We start from the raw sequence: 16653 nt of genomic DNA, 5'->3' as shown, positions 1-16653 counted from the left end.
CCCTAGTACAATGCTTCCCAAATGCTGCATTAATACAGGATACGTACCCCAGATAACTCAGCCACATCAAATAACTAACCTATATATAGTGTTACATGAAATTCAGGATAAAGAGGCTATAAAATAACTGCTAATATTGGATCTTACCTGAGTTAGATTCAGCTTCCTTGCTCACAAGGTCACAAGAACAAAGCTGAGGCAAGACTGGTTGTGGGAATTGGTCTGAATGCAGGTGTATAGAATGCTTATTTTAGAAGTAACTGTTCTTTTCCAGAGTTTAAATCACAACTTTTAAAAACAATTAAATACAGACTAGGGTACATAAACCTGTACAATCCTTCTTCATCTGTCATAAATTATATCCAGATACAAATTCAGATCTTTCAGATAGAAGACATACAGAATTTATTTTAAAAATTATTTGCTACAGGTCACCCTTTGCCATCGTGTAATATGTACAGGAAACTATTGGGAAAACTTGGATTGTTGATGTTCTGAACTGAACAAAAATATATCCTTATTTTGAGAAAGCTGAAACAGCCTGACTGCCATGGGGAGGTCTGTCCTGAAAACATTATTTCTTCAGTATACTCTACACAGTCTCCCTCATCCCAGTTATCATTTGGAACAGCACAAATAGCAGCATTTAGAGAGTGATGGACTCTAAGGTTGATCTCTTTTAGTTGCCCTGAAAAATCTGTGTTTACCATGCTTGTAGCTGAGGCCTCACAGAAAGCAAGAAACATATTTTAAATATCAGCTGAACAACACTGGTGCAGCTGTGGTTACATTATGTCCATCGCTTGCCTTCTGTTAACAAAGAAGTTAGATCAGTTATGGGAGAAAAACATAGTTGCAATTTTAAAATCCAGAGAAAGCCATGGGATTCACAGAGAGAAAGAAAAAGAGAAAAAAGCCTACACTGCAGAGTGTGGAGGACTGCTGGAAGTTATCCCAAAAAAGCAGCAGTACAGACTGTGGCTGTGTATGTATCTGTTACATGTATGTATACATGTATACACACACACACACACAAATGTAGAATCATCATCACTGAAAAATATAACTGTCAATACAGTTGGTTGTTTCATTCTAAATAAAAAGGATGAGTTTTTCCACTGTGGCTTATAAATTTGGGCTGACTAGTCTGCAAGTTTGTCTAGACTTTTTCTAGTGAAGTCTCTTCCATTTAACTTGTACGGAAGCAAGCTGGTTTTAATTTCCTAAGTTAGCAAAGAGCGTGTAACTTCCCACATGCTAAGAAGGTAGCCATTTTCATGTCACACCATGCATTATCAGACCATGCCACGGAAGTCTTTGCCGATATAAAAAAAATTCTCATAAAAATCAAATCAGAACAACAACTGATTACAATTATGGAATTCTTCTGGCAATTTTCAAGTAAAAGCTATGTATAACACTTCCCAATGTTAGACATTACTTTTTCCATCTGATACAGATTTAAAATGCATAGTATATACATAAATAGTAGTATCTATCCAATCTTCAAGAGTGTTCGGTTTTACACTCCAGTCAATATGCCCTATAATTATATTGACGGATTCTGTATTAAAGAATACGTTACATTCTGAGGGACTAATGAGAATGAGAAGTAGAAAGATTTCATTTTAAGGAAAGGCTTCCTTTCAATTTTTACAGGAACAGAAATAGAAGAAACATCACAAATACTCCAGAGTAAAAATCCAACACACAAACAACATTCTGTGTCCTCTCTTGCTAAACAAACAAACAAAACCCCAGCAAAACCCCTCCCAATAACTGTATGTATGGCACTTGCTTATCAGAATGTAATCCGTATGTTAGGATTATAGGAGAATGAAATGGATCCACTAAGCAACTTCTTCTGCAGAGTGGTCCTACCTATCACCTTTGTCCACAGGTAATCTAAGACGTGCTGGGTCACCGTTCATACCCAGTTTGCTTAAAGTCTTGACTCAAAGCACCCGTACGTAACTAAATAGACCCTTATTCAGTAGAATTCCAGCACATGGAGAAATGGACCCATGAATTATTTTTAAACGCTTCTAGCGCTGTCTCTCCCATGGAAGATAACCAGGGTCTTTACAGCGTACTAGCGTGTCTGTTTTGCTAAAACCATGACCGATGTCTTCTCCACCCTCTTTTTGATTATGAGGTCCAACACAGACTGAGGTTCTACTTAGCGTAACTGTGGCTTTCAGTGATTGCGTAAAGTAAAATAAACTGGATTTAGTTTCCTTCGACAAAACATCATGTTTTGGTAGCACATTAAATAACCAGGAACAACCTGCCAGCCTCATTATAGCAGATGCAACTTGTGTATGTTAATTCAGAAACTTTGGTTTTTTAAATCTCTTGCCTACATCTCCAGGAGGGGCACTATGCTAAAAGATTGTCCCAAGCAGTTCTAGTCAACATGAATATATAAAGTATCAAACTTGAAATGTTTTTCACAGAGTATTTTTGAAATCACCATAAAGGCATTTGTTGTTGCTTTAGATAGTAAGACAGCACGGCAACTCTGATACATAAATAGTAGCCGTTTTGGAAAGTAAATATCCTGTCTTACTGAATTGCACTAAAACCCCTAAGTGCCAATTAATTTTGTGCACTGTAGATCGGACAAGACACAGAGACAGAGGGAAGTGGCACAGAGTCGCTGAAAGGAAGAGCTCGGATTAGTTAGCAGCCACTTAGGTGAGCGAGCAGGCTTCTGGAGCACAGCTTTGGAGCCAGGTTTTGTGCAAGAACCAGGCTGCTCCTGTCGCTCCTGTCCACGGAGAGATGGCAGAGTGGCCCATCAGAACTGCTACCCTGAAACCTCTATACGTTTCCAGAAGTGATGATGAGTTAGACTTTCAGGGTGTCTCCTGAAGAAAGAGAAGCACGCTGCTAGCTTCTGATAGTTTGGTTTTCCTTTCTTGCACTTTGTGTGACTTTTAACAGTCTCCAAAGGGACCGACTCACGCTGGATTGACTGGGAGATTTACTCTCTCTTACCGGGATCTGTGCCAACATGCCTGGGTTGAAAGGATTGAAAATGAGAGGCACGGGCCTGCCACGCCACAGAGGTGAACTTCAAGAGGCACACCCAGCCTGTGACAGCACTGGAGAGGTAAGTAAACTAACACAACAACAAACAAACAAACAAACAAACAAACAAACGTGCTCTCTCATTACTGCTTGAATCAGCTTAAGAAAAGAATACATCTTAAGTACATGTGAAGGCTACTGTGCAAAAATACAGTAACACATCAGTGAGCACATCATAGTTACAAATCCATGCAGTAGCACCAGGAATTGGGCTCAACCCCGCTTTTAAAATTACCTGGGCTTTTACCTCTAGTGCCAAGAGAATCTATGTTAGCTGGTCGTGAATGCTTCAGTACTCCCTGCAGGCCAGTATCTGTGAGCTTAGCTTCCACTTCAGTTCCTGATGGAAAGGCCATTTCTGTAAAGGAACTCTGAGCTGCAGCAGCTCCTATGGGGAGCGCTGTACAAGCCAGAAGTTGCAGGGTATTTTTCAGAATTTTCCTATTTCAAATATTTAAGCTTCCAAACTAGAGCATTTTTTTTAAAAATATCAGCCTATATCGAGGCAAGGCTCTGACTGAACCTGATTTATATAAACTAGGCAATATATCACAGGAGGACATGACAGTCAATATATAATCCTATTGGGTACAAAATATTACAGACTTAAAGAGCTTCCAAGTATGTGAGACATACTTCAGTCAGCAAGACACTGACTGTTCTTCCACTGTTCATTTAAGAACAAGGATATGGTCTGTATTCATTTCAGAAAGCAAAGCCAAATGTTTAAATAGTTCAATTCACAATCATATTCTTCCTCTAAACAATTCTGACCCAAGACCAGCTTCAGCTAAACATCTTTGTTAGCTATCTTTGAACAGCATGAATCCTAGCAAAGGAAAACAACACTTTGAAAGACAGAAGACCATCAGTGAGCTACTGTACATATTACATGCATAGCATCAGAAGATAGACACCATAAAAACAACAGGTTTCACTTTTAACTGTAAACAGGTATAATACAGTATTATTTTCTGAGTAAAACAACACAAACATTACTTATCACTTAGGAATAATTGTGCACAGCATACTTCAGCACTCAGAAACTAAATTTCAGTTATCTTGTAGCTATTGCTGACAAATATTGCCTTTAAAAAGTCTTCAGCTGCGTATGATAACATACAACTGAACGTGTAAGAAACACAGACATGTGGGCTTTGTTATCCTCCCACATGCCTCATTCTTAACAGATGTTGGCACTTCTCATCTACATCCTGAGGACAACATGCTTCCAGTCATTTTAGCCAGCTGAAAAGGAAAGATACTAAGCCATATGGCCTCTCTCTCCTCATTAACACATGGTAAGCATTTACTTAGCTTTTCACCATTTTCAGATCAGACTTTAGGGCTTCTTAGAGCCCAGTTTGGTAGAATACCAGATTGAAAAAAACAAAACGAGACACTCAAGACTATGCCGACTGAGAAATGATTAGAGCCCACACAGATTTTCTGACAATTATTCAAATTGTAGAATAAAACCGAAGTGTTTTTTTCTCCCACTTTACGAACGTTTGAGGCCAAATAATTCCCTTATTTTGAGATCTAAATTAATGAAGTCTTAGGCTTTTTCCTGTGAAACTTTACAATGCAATTTCTCCAAAATTAGTACAGTGCTTAAAGAGTATATAAAAAGGTTCCTACTTCTTTCTATTGGATTTCCCATGACCACAGGCACAACGTTGTACAGTTTTAAATTAAAACAGCAGCCACCAGTGATTGTTCTTTCAGTGTCATTTTAAGGGAATTATTTCAATCCCAGTACTGAACAAGTTTTAAAATGCAATGGATTCATTATTTCTGTGTACTTTCAGAACTGATGGAAGTGTATCCAATGTTCTATCGTGCTGTCACCATCCAAAGTCCCAGTGCAACATTGGCAGCCAAAAGTGCACTACCAGCAAGCAAAATTAAAAAGCCAACAAGCTCTCTGTTTTGTTTTTCTACAATCAGGGAGCTCAGAGTGGCTTCCAGGAATGAATTTAATATCCACTGACCATCCAAAGCAAAGCAGGGTACAGCATTGATAACTGCCAGTGCTCCTGACAGTGAAATTAGGTACCTGGTTGACATTAGTTAAGGTTCATGAATAATATCCAAGAAAATGTAAAAAAAAAATTAATACAAAACATATTTTTTATTTCTAGTGTGCAGAGAGAAACATATGAGGGTTAATTTTTTTAGCTGCCGTTCTGTTTCACAGAAATTATATGAGTACAATGAGTTTCACACCATAACATACCAGCTCAGAGAACTGCCTTTAAAGATTCATTTGTTTTTAAGCATACTTAAACAACCTGCACTCTTCAAAACTCAGATGAAAGCAGGAGACAGCAAAACCACACTTAATACTGCCCATCTTCCTCCCTTGCTTTGTGTGGTTTTGGAGGAAGGTTATAGCTCTGACACCATGCCTGAAGTAAGAAGGTATTCTAGACCTATGACCTAAGTATGAAATAATGATTAGGAGTATTTTCCAAAACACTCCCTCGCTGGAGTAAGTAAATGGCTAGAATATAATTGGAAATCTGGCCTCCCTCTCCTACTTACCTGTTAGCCAGAAAAGTTGAGTGGATTTCTGTACGTGCATGTCAGAATGAGGTAAGGGTAGATAATTTTTATTGCTGGTAAAGGCTTGCTAAGTGTAATACCTACCTCCATCCCATAACAGCCGGACAACAAGACATATGACTCAGAAAGCAGCTGGGTCAGCGTGAACTTTGGTGTGTTCCCAGAAAAGGGGAGCTTATGTAGCATCTTTAGTTTTATGGACTACACTGAACTACACTGTTTAATTATTCTATAGCCACGCATAAACATTTCAGTTTCTAAGGCTAAGGGTTCTCAGATTAGCCGTATTCAAGCCTACTAACCTTCATGTATGTGTATATATATCATCTCGTTCATTAATAAGCATGTTTTAACTGAATTGTCATCCTGCTTTTTGAATAGGCTAAGTTTTCTTTTTTGTTGAAGGAAAAAAAAACCCAACCACCATACCCTGTTATTTAGTTAAGTATAATGACTCAAAAATGATAAAACTCTGACATACCAAAACTAGCAATAACATCTCATTTGTCCTGCTGTAAATTCAAGCTTATTTTGACTTTCTCGTCAGAGCTGTTAAGACTCAGCCTCCTCAAGAAAGAGTTAAAAAAAGCACTGACCAAAAATATCCTGCTAAGCACAAGAAAGCGAGAGATTTCATTTTGAGCTTGGCACACGGACAATAATCAATGCAGAGATGGGATAAAGATGTCAAAACTCTACAGAAATGTTTCAGAGCATCCTGCCTAAAATGATATCCAACTGAAATTTTGCTGGGTCACCAAATTCTAAATAGTTCCATTCTTGCCTTGAAAGAACAAACATACTTCAAAGGATACTTGCAAAATGTCTCTATCACCACAGGCAGATCGATGCTTAGAAAGTTTTGTCGTGGTACAAAACTGCTGAGACTTACTGAAATGAAAATATAAAGATACACAAAACATGAACAGTCATTCCAGGATTACAACATTATGAATTTTAGATTATAATTTTGCAGAAAAATCAGGTCTGAAATGACGTTTCTTCAAGCATGAATAACCAATCTAAATATGGTTTTGCTTGGTTTTTGTTTTTAAGAGTGCAGCCATTAAATCTTCCTTAAACATGGTCACTATCATAGTAAAGTCACTCCACAAAATACAGTTAGCATGATTTCAGTAAAAGTAGATCTAAGATACATATTTTCAGAGGCAACTGGACATCTGTAGTCATAAAGACCACATTGTGTAATTTAAGTCCTTTTCAAAGAAAAACATATAAAAAGAGATTATAGTTACCAGACTTTTTCAACATATGCAGTCCGCATGTATACATTCATACTGTGGGTGCACACGTGTACTTTCTCTGAAGACCAGAAAATTCCTCTCTTGCAGTACCTGCAGAAGATCCCCCCGACCTGAGGCTGAGCTCATGGTGGACAGGAGCGGAGCAGACAGGGAGCAGAGTTCTGGACTCACTCTGAGACAGCAAAGGCTAGGAGATGATGCACAGCTGCATTACACATCTTAACACCAGTTAGCCAGGACATAAGTAGCTTCTTTTTCTGTCTTCAGATGATACTGTAAGTGACTCCAAGATGTAACTTAGTGCAACTTAAAAACCTGGGAGGTGGGACTCAGCATCCTTCCTATAAATAGTGACTGGAAAATTGCAGTGTCAAGCACCACATGACCTTGAAACACTTCTTCAGTACTGTAACTTCTTTGAAGGTGTACATGAAGCTTCAGCTGACTGCATGTCAGATGTTTATGAGAGCCTCCTCAAAGAAAACTGAGGTAGCTTGAGACCTCCCAGAGTGCACTCTGTTAGTAGAGGGATGCTCCATCTGGGTTGTCTCATAAAAAGTCTTGACGCACTCTTTCAAAGTAAACAGCAGTCTCAGTCTGCCAGCCTCAGGGACCGTTTGAAAGCCTTGGTTCTGTGACAGCTGGAAGAAAGACACCTTTCCTATTAGAAGGCTCCACTGATAGTATACCGGAGTCTTATCCCCAGAAGGAAGAGGTTTAGGTAAATTAAGGCAGAATTAGAAAATCACCTTAAGAATGAGCTTGCACAGTATCAACAGTAGTCACTCTGGCCCTCAAGAACAACTTTGGACACGAGTTGAGGCCAGCCACAATGGCCTGAATTTTCCCTACCAACCTGGGAAAAAGTTATAGCCATAAGAAATACCATCTCCACAGAGATATGTGAAAGCAAGAGTTCAAATCCCACTCAATACAAACATCCCTTGAGAAAGGAACAATTTAACCCACCCTTGGAGAAATTTTAAAACCATAGGCTAAGAGAACACTGGGAACCTCACAGCACTAGTACATAACATACTGAAAGTGCTGCTAAGTATATCTTAGTTAAGAGCAAGATCAGTTTTCTTCAGGTTCAATAAACAATTCAAGGACACCGGAACAAAGACAAGGGGAAAGTAGTTCCAAAGGCACATGAGGCAGAGAACTGGTCCACTCAGTCACATAAACACATTTTCTTTTGTTAATAGAGGCCCTTCTGATGAGTCAGAAGCGATAATTAGTCCAATCAGCAAGCATACCATGGGATGGAGAAATTTGGATAGCAAGGAGTCCCGAAAAAAGAATGGGTTTAGTGTGACAACAAGCAGAGAACTTTCCAATACCAAAACTGCCACAGCTGTGCCAAGACAGCTTGAAAATCATGTTCTCTCCTACCTTAGCTTAAGAAAGACCTTTGATTTAGGGGAACTGAGGGAAAATAAGTCTGTTGGATTCCTGAGTGAAGAACATAACAGACAGAAATCCTGGACACCACCCAGCTCAGAAAGTCAGAGGCATCCAAGTCAAGTGATACACAAAGCAAACAACTCATCGAGCTGAAGGCTGGTATCAGGACATCTGATCAGACCTCTTGTTCATGAGCCAAAATAGCAAAATGGCTGAGGCAGCTAGTGTATTCAAAGGTTTCAAAAGACACACACTGCAGTATACTGTAATTTCAAAACTTGACTGCCTCTTGACAAACACCTAATGGCCACTAACAAGTCACCATCCTGAACCTGAAGTTGTGCCTACATTGAGAATGGATCACTAATCTCCTTCCCTCTTTGTTACAACAAACTGTCTGTTGTCGTCCCTGACAGCCACTAGACATGGGTCTAAACTCCAAACCTTGCTGCTGAAGCAATCTCCAAAACACAAAGAAACTCTTCAGGGAGTTGCTGGACTGAGCTCTAGACACTGTAATATGAGGCAATGAATTTAGTGGCTGTAATGGATCAAACCTAATGGTAGCAGGCAAATCTGTCCTTCAAGGAATAACAGAAGAATTACAGAAATTATGTTCTCCAGGCTTGTCTTCAAAAGACACTGCTGGGAAGAGGTGAACAGCAATGAGGCTGGGTGAGAGAAAACAGTCATTGTTTTCCCACTCTAATTAAGCAATTCTTTGACCTGGAATTAACATTTCTTTTGTTGGCTAATGCTAGACGGTGTTGGCAAATATTGACAAGAATGCACAATGGACACAATTTTAATTAGAAGTGATTTGGAGACTAGGTTGACCAAAGAGCTTTTCAAAACCTCTTCATGGGGGCAAGGCCATGTATGCTATAGAGGAGAGGGACAGTACAGCATGAGGTATTTCTGTGTGGTCTCCAGAAGAACTCTACATGTAACCCTTTAAATATGGGTTGAAAGCAAAGAAGGATCATCCTCAGCAATAAGGGGAAACAAGCATGGAAATACTGAGAAACCAGACTGTACCGGAGGTACAGCGTACAGCATGAGGTATTTCTGTGTGGTCTCCAGAAGAACTTAACCCTTTAAATATGGGTTGAAAGCAAAGAAGGATCATCCTCAGCAATAAGGGGAAACAGCATGGAAATTACTGAGAAACCAGACTGTACCAGATAGACTTTCATCAGGGATTATGGCTGTTGTTGCCCAAAAAACTCCCCAAAGCCAGGAGGTGGCTTTTTTTTTTTTAGAAGATTTGGATACAACAGAAGCAGGAGACTGGTCCAGTTTGGGGAAATTATTTTCTAGGTAAGTTCCATCTTCTTTTCATGAAGGAAGTCTTGCAGTTTTTGATCCCTGATGGGCGATGCAGATACAGTAACATTCAGGGATATGATCTTCCCTCAAGCAGTGTGAATTCCAAATGTGAATGTTAGTCACCAGATTCTTGCCAACCAACAAGGGCCAGAGAAGGAAGCCAAGATTTTGCAATACCAGAAATGACATGAAGGAATAAAAAACCCCATACAAAATAAAGAAGAAACACTGCAAAGTTGCATGGCAATAATGACAGGGCCCTCCATTTCAACCCTACATACCATCTGTCCAACACAGGGAGAGCCTCTAGAGCATAACTGGCCTGCAATAAGAAAAGTCTAAAAGTCTTGAGTAATACCACACGAATTAAACCCACAGTATGAATTTATATTGGATTATATTAGATACTTTTTACAGAGAGAATGCTAATTAAAAGGATTAATCAATGTGTCCATCCTAAACAAAATGCATTCCTAATCATTCCTTCTGTTTTAGTTTTGGCCAAATCTCCAGCACTGTAAGTTCATTTAGGATTATGATTCTTTACAGGTTTTTTTTATACTGGAAACAAGCTATATATAGCATCCATATCAGCAAAAAATATTTTTGCTAGGATGCTTCACTTTAAGGAAACAGAAACATTTTACAGAATTAAGCTGTATAGCCTATTTCTTGTAAGTAGCTAATAAGGATACAAATCTTCAAAAATATTGTATCTGAAAGCTAGCTTCAAATGAAAATATGAAATAATTACTGCTTCTCCATAAATCAGGACTATCGTGACAACAATACAAGCCTAAGTAGAAAATAATGCATAATCTTAGAATGTTTTTCAAACATTACTTTAGTGACATTTCTAGAGAAAGTAAAGTCATAGTACACACTAGTGCAACTCCCATATCAGGTTGTGTGTTAAATGTAGCAACACTCTAAAAAGTAATGTGTCCTGCAGGCAGAAAGATCACGCTAAAGAATAAGGCATTTCACTAAAACGTATTCCTATTTCAAGATTCACACAGTAGAGGAAGAAATTATTTTCCTTTCTTAACTGTAAAAAAATGGTTACCACATTCTGATCAGTCACATTTGGAAAAAAAAATCAAACCTGTTGGCCCCAAGCCAGTATTGTGCAGTGCAAAGTTAAGTCTGAAATATTTAGAAGTCGTTTCATTGGAATGCATGGAACTCTACGATGGTACAGTAGACTACCTGCTGCCCAGGCCAGGATCCTATAATTTTAGCTCTGGTGTTTTTCCAAGGGGAACATAGAGCATAGGTTGCATTTGCAGCAAAGTTTGTAATAAAGTCAAGCTTTTAGCTTTCAAATTAACACATTCAATGTGCAATTCCCAAGGTACAGTAAATCACTTCAGAATTGTGATACACAATTCTGTAAATACACTGTAAATTGTATTTTCACACAGTAACTTCTTAAAGTAGAACTACCTCTTTAGATGCAATAACATTCTTTTCTGACTTCTGAAAGACTGACACGTTTGATTGTTTTGCAGAATTACTGTTCAGTAGGAAACACTGACTAAAACTCCATTGCTCCAACATATTGGAAAAGAGAACAATATCAATTGTTCTAGAGTACCTACAGTTTCTATTGTTAGAGACCAAGAAAGGGAACTTAAAATAATTATCACACTCTATTCTTAAAATTTATTGCTGTATTTGGCATAGATGTCATCAAATATAGAACTGTGTGTTGATATCGCACAGGTGAACGATGTTTTCCTCCTAAATGGCAAGAGGGCAGAAATAACAAGTGAAGAGATCATATTTTGGGCTTAAATGGGGGTATAGTGTAAGCAAGTAGAAATCAATAATTTGTCACAGAGTATCAAAATATAACTAGCACAGAAAGATAAAGACTGACAGATTAACTAAAAATATGTTTATGCAAGAATGCTAATAGATTTACACTACCAGATTTCATCACTGTTTCTAAAGCTCTTTTGTACCTAATTCCAGTGCTTATTCAGAAAAGTACAATGCCTAGCTAAGGAGGTACTTCAAGATGTCTGAAGTAAAACCTCCCCCGGCGAGATACAGCTGTCTGTGAGGAACAGACAGGTTCCTCACAGGAAGGGACAGTAGTTTAACACTTCATACCTTTTTTAAGCCCATCTGAAGCTAATTTTCACCGTGTGACTCAAGCTACTAAGTAGGGATGTTGATGAGTTTGTTCATTCTTTCCGTACTTGCTCCAAGAGCAGAATTACTTTTTACTTGTATAGCTGGCTTAAAGATACAAGCTTGCCTAAAGGAGAGCCATAGTCCATTTCAAAGTAAGGAACTAAACTGTTACATGTTATTTAGTTTAGGGCACTGAAATAAATAAAAAAATAATCAGGAAAAAACTATGTTGTGATTGTACTTGTGGCTCAGTAGTCATGGGAATCTGTCACAGATACTTGGTTATTAGGTGTGATTTAAGCAGTCATGCTAATATTCCAGGCAAGGCGTTAGAGCAAGGTTCCCTAGAGATTTTACAACAGCATTTTGAGAAGTTTACGTGTTAGGAAAATGCCAGTGCCTGGTTCCCATGGCTAACCTGAGTGAGATCTGTTATAGAAATAGCCCTTTCATACTTTTCTGAAAAAACAGCCATCTCATATCACATATGGTTTCTATTACCTTCGTAACTCATTGCACTGTGCACATTTCATTTTAGGCCTGAGTAGTCCATGTCTCTCCACTGGCTGTAACAAGAAATGGATTCTGCATTAAACAAGTTAACTGACAAGCGCTCCAAGACCTTGTTCAAGCAGCCAGGCAAAGTAAACCGTATTAGAAATCTTTTTTATTAAACTGTTTTAATAAATAATACTAACCTGTGTACTGAAGATGCATGGGGTGTCCTACGTACAGCATGTCAATATGGGGTGGATGTTTTACCCTGATTAGCCTTGTTTGGTTCTCTAAAGAAGGAGTCACACAAAAGCTTGGAACAAAGTCCTTCTGGCAGTCCATGTTGGTTTGACAAACTTTGCTGGCCTCAATAACTTTTCGTGCTGGCAGACAGGCATACTGCAAAGGGCATTTAACATTATTATCAAATTTAAAGGTATTTTGCAACGATCAGAATAAAGATCCTTTTTAAAGCAAAGGAAGTGCCTCACTGATATACTACCAGCCCATGACGAGCTGAAATCTGATTTTTTGGTTTTTTTTGTCAAATCCTGCAGAACCTCTACCTGATACATATTCAACCTGTCATTCCATTTTTGGTGGAACGTGGAAGAGAGGGTTTGCACATGTACCAAAATAAAAGCTAACTATTTTTAAAAACGTACACACACGCACAACAAAAAATCAAGGCATCTAAACATAAGTCAGTGATTTCTAATGAACAGAGCCTGCATCAACATACTGGCAACTTACCTGTTTAAGGAGTTTTACTCTTCATTGACCTAAAACCTCATTTGGCCAAATAAAACCTTATGTTCAGCAAACAAACCAACAAACCTACCGGCTGTGTGGTAGCTAAGAAACCATTCTCAACTAAGATGAACACAGGACTTAATGCAGTGCTGTGTCCCAAGTCCTACCTATAACACTCTTTCACTCTGCAGTCTGAAAGACCAGATCTTTCTTGTTCCCCACAGGCCAAAGAGAGTACAGCAGAAGGGAACAGGAAATTGTTTTTTCCCCTTATGTCTCTCGTAAAAGCTCAGTGATAATTTTCCTTATGTTCTTAAACACAAGCAAGGGAAGTTCTTCATCTACTGTTTGCCTTAGGGGGGAAAAAAAAAAAAAAAAGGATTTTCTTGCTTTTTAGCCTGATAGTTACACTCCCCATAGATGCATGAGTATCAGACACTCTCCATTAACCTCAATACAAGCTCCTTCTATTCTAATAAGGGGGAGAGGGCACCCTTTCAAATACTGCTGCATAGCCCTGCAAAGACTATTTAAAATAATTGTTCAAAAACGCACAGCCAGTCTAAGGACACTTGAAGGTCACAGGCTTCTGGATGCTTTTATTTCTTCTCTGTTCCTAAGTAGCAGCTATGGGCTTAAGAATGTCAAAGCTCAGTGGGGTAGTGATTTATCAAGTCTTGCTGAACTTCAGGACGTTACCAGCCACTGTCATATTTCAAATGAACTGCTGGTCTGTGCTCAATTCTTAGTGGTTAAATACCACAAAAACACCCTGGAGTGGGAAGTTTACCATCGCAGAAACTGTAAACATCGCAGATGTAGGAACAGACTTATTTCCATTTCTTCAGGTATTTATCGCTAGAGGTCAGAACAATAACAAACTGGTATGTGTAGAAAAGTTTACACAGTTGCTACTTGTGCTCTTTTTCTTGTAGAGAGAACTGTTAGAAATATTACATCACTGTCAACATGGATCATGTATTTTAACAAACATTTCTGTATTTTGAAGAGAGTAAGTCAAAAACCTACTGAGAAACTTTATATGTTTCCACACGTTACAAGAAAATCAACATGGTGAAAAAGGAATCAAATAGAGGCCCTGATCTGGAGAAACTGGGCAATCTCTAGGACCTTCTCTTGCATGTGTTTAGTTTAACCTAGTGAACAGCACTGCTGGCTTCAGACAAAATAACTGAACAGATAGTCCAGTGCTTTGCCTGTAGTGCTCAGTACCTTTAAAGACTGAAGCACCAAAATAAGCAATTTCACCTTGTTCTCAAAAGTTGTTTTTTCTCACCAGTATTCTCATTCAGTGGTGAAAATGGGGGAGGTGTCTTTCTGCCTAAAGGAATGAGGGGTATAAGATCTTTTCTGGTTCATGGGAAAAATCATAACTAATACTTTGGTTTTTTAAGCTGTAAATGGGGAGAATAACATACACATACACCTTTATTACAAACTGTAGGTATTCTTAAGCACTTGAGTATGCTGCATAAACGTTGGTAAATATTACTAATTTAATTTAAATAATTTCAGATTTACCAAACAGAATTAGCAGTTTAAGTAACTTACCAGGTGGCTGTTCAAGTTATTGCTGTAGGAAAAGCAAATGTCTGTGAGGCTGTTGTTACTACAACATTCAACTGTGCCATCGAGTCTTCTATAGACTAAAGAACATAGGCAGAGTAAATGATCAGTATTATAGTAACTTCCTGAAAAGAAATTAGTCTATGAATAAAGTAAAACAATCATTCTGTAGCCTTCAAGAATTATAGTAATTCACAGAGCCTAGCTGTTGTTCAGTCACAACTAAAAATAAGCTTCACCCCTTTAACAACGTCACCTGATTTCAATCACGTCACATATTGATTTTTTCATCTTAATAGATCTCCTTGAGATACTGGGGATCTACCACTGCAATGTTCTGAGCATTACGAGTTACAAAATATTATCTGTTGCCCCCAACTTGTATTAAGGTTTGGCATAGAAATTAGTTACCTGCTACTGTACTGATTTCCCTGGCTGACTATGCAAATGACCAAGACGCAAAACGTCCTCTTTAAAATGTGAAAGCCTTTACAAGATTCAGGTTTTGAAAGCTTTCCAAGCCTTGAAGGTTGCAGCAGTGAATAAATGATGTTTTAAACCGTGACTTAAATACTCTGGTACACAATCTTTGCATGGATATTCTTTAAATTAATTAAACCTAACTTAATCTACAACAACAGCTTTTAAAAAAACACAAAAGAATAGTCACTGTAAGAATCTGTGTCACAGCAACACTGCAGTACCTTCCTTAGGTAGATCAAGCCTGCGATACTGGTTGCTGATTTATCACTGCATAACCTGCAGTCCACTACCATGGAACTTTATGCCTGGGGCTTACAGGTGCAAGCACTGTACCGTACAATCCTTTTTTCAAGTACCCTGAGGCTAAGCAACCACATATATTTTTGAATAGTGAACAACCATGAAATTAGTTTCCTTATAAAGTATATTGAAAACACTTTTTTTTTTTTTTTTTAATTTCAAGAAGGTCCTTGGGGCATTGCTTTCTGTCTAGCTTCATACTCAAATACTTTATTCTCCATTTGTTTTATGGTCAAGTAGATAGGGTCCATTTGCTAGATACATTTTTATTGATATTCTGTATTTATCTCAAGTTGTGAACTGTCAAGATTTTGACAAATGACAGCTGCTAGAGACTGAATAGAGTTCATTTAATTTCAGAGGAATATTTCTCACTGCTGGAGGCTTATGGCTCCAAAAATGCAGACAGACTGGTCTGATTAGAATGCAGCAGTGGGACAATGGGCTGCTAACACAACACAGCAACCAAGCTTGGAAGCAATATTGAGTCTCTAGTATTAAGTCTCTAGTATTTCAATCTAAATAGGACTGGTTCAGTTGTAGAATATGCAGTTTTATTATCCATGACTCTGAAATTGCATTTCAGAGAACAGCAGAATCTGAGCCTATATACCTATAGCATCTAAGAATTGGTTCGTACTTGCCATCCCTGCCCAGCTGAACGCATGTGCCGAAGTTGCTCTCCTCTTCAGAGGGATAATCCAAACTGTTAGGTCTCTCAAAGCAGGATCTTACACATATTCCACTAGTTTCCAGTTTAAATATTTCTCTTAGTTTCAGCTGTAAGATTACTTTCCTCACATACTAAAAAAAATAATTACCTTTCAGTCTCACAAGAGAACTATAATGCAACAAAAAACATGGATAGTTGAACTCCCTGACCTCCTGTTTACTTCCAGTATGACGGAAAGATGCAGTGACAATTTTAAAGCTCTGAATAGCATCATATAGGTTTTGCTCAGTGGCAGACCCTTACCTCTGGAATTCAGTCTCCATGGATGCCTGCATGAAACAAACTCTAGAGAGCTTTAGGGCATAGAATCACGGAATCGTTTAGGTTGGAAAAGACCTTTAAGATCATCGAGTCCAACCATTAATCTAGCACTGCCAAGTCCACCACTAAACCATGTCCCTAAGCACCACATCTACATGTCTTTCAAATACCTCCAGGGATGGGGACTCAACCACTTCCCTGGGCAGCCTGTTCCAATGCTTGACAACCCTTCCGGTG

General features: G+C 38.5%; 1 protein-coding gene across 1 annotated transcript in view; it reads right to left on the bottom strand.

Annotated features, from left to right (window-relative positions):
* Positions 1-3323: 3323 nt before the first annotated feature.
* Positions 3324-16653, bottom strand: part of MBTPS2 (membrane bound transcription factor peptidase, site 2) — a 31980-nt gene continuing 18650 nt past the window's right edge. Inside the window, exons 8-11 of the mRNA XM_009276937.2 lie at positions 14625-14719; positions 12503-12698; positions 6477-6552; positions 3324-5152 (exon numbers count right to left, since the gene is read on the bottom strand). Of these exons, the coding sequence (XP_009275212.1) occupies positions 4930-5152; positions 6477-6552; positions 12503-12698; positions 14625-14719 (590 nt within the window). The 3' untranslated portion in view covers positions 3324-4929. The remainder of the gene's footprint in view (positions 5153-6476; positions 6553-12502; positions 12699-14624; positions 14720-16653) is intronic.

Source organism: Aptenodytes forsteri, unplaced genomic scaffold (genome assembly GCF_000699145.1).
Source record: "Aptenodytes forsteri isolate BGI_AS27 unplaced genomic scaffold, ASM69914v1 Scaffold273, whole genome shotgun sequence".
Taxonomy (NCBI): domain Eukaryota; kingdom Metazoa; phylum Chordata; class Aves; order Sphenisciformes; family Spheniscidae; genus Aptenodytes; species Aptenodytes forsteri.
Note: the sequence above shows the minus strand (reverse complement) of the source record. Positions and strands in the feature narration are given on the sequence as shown.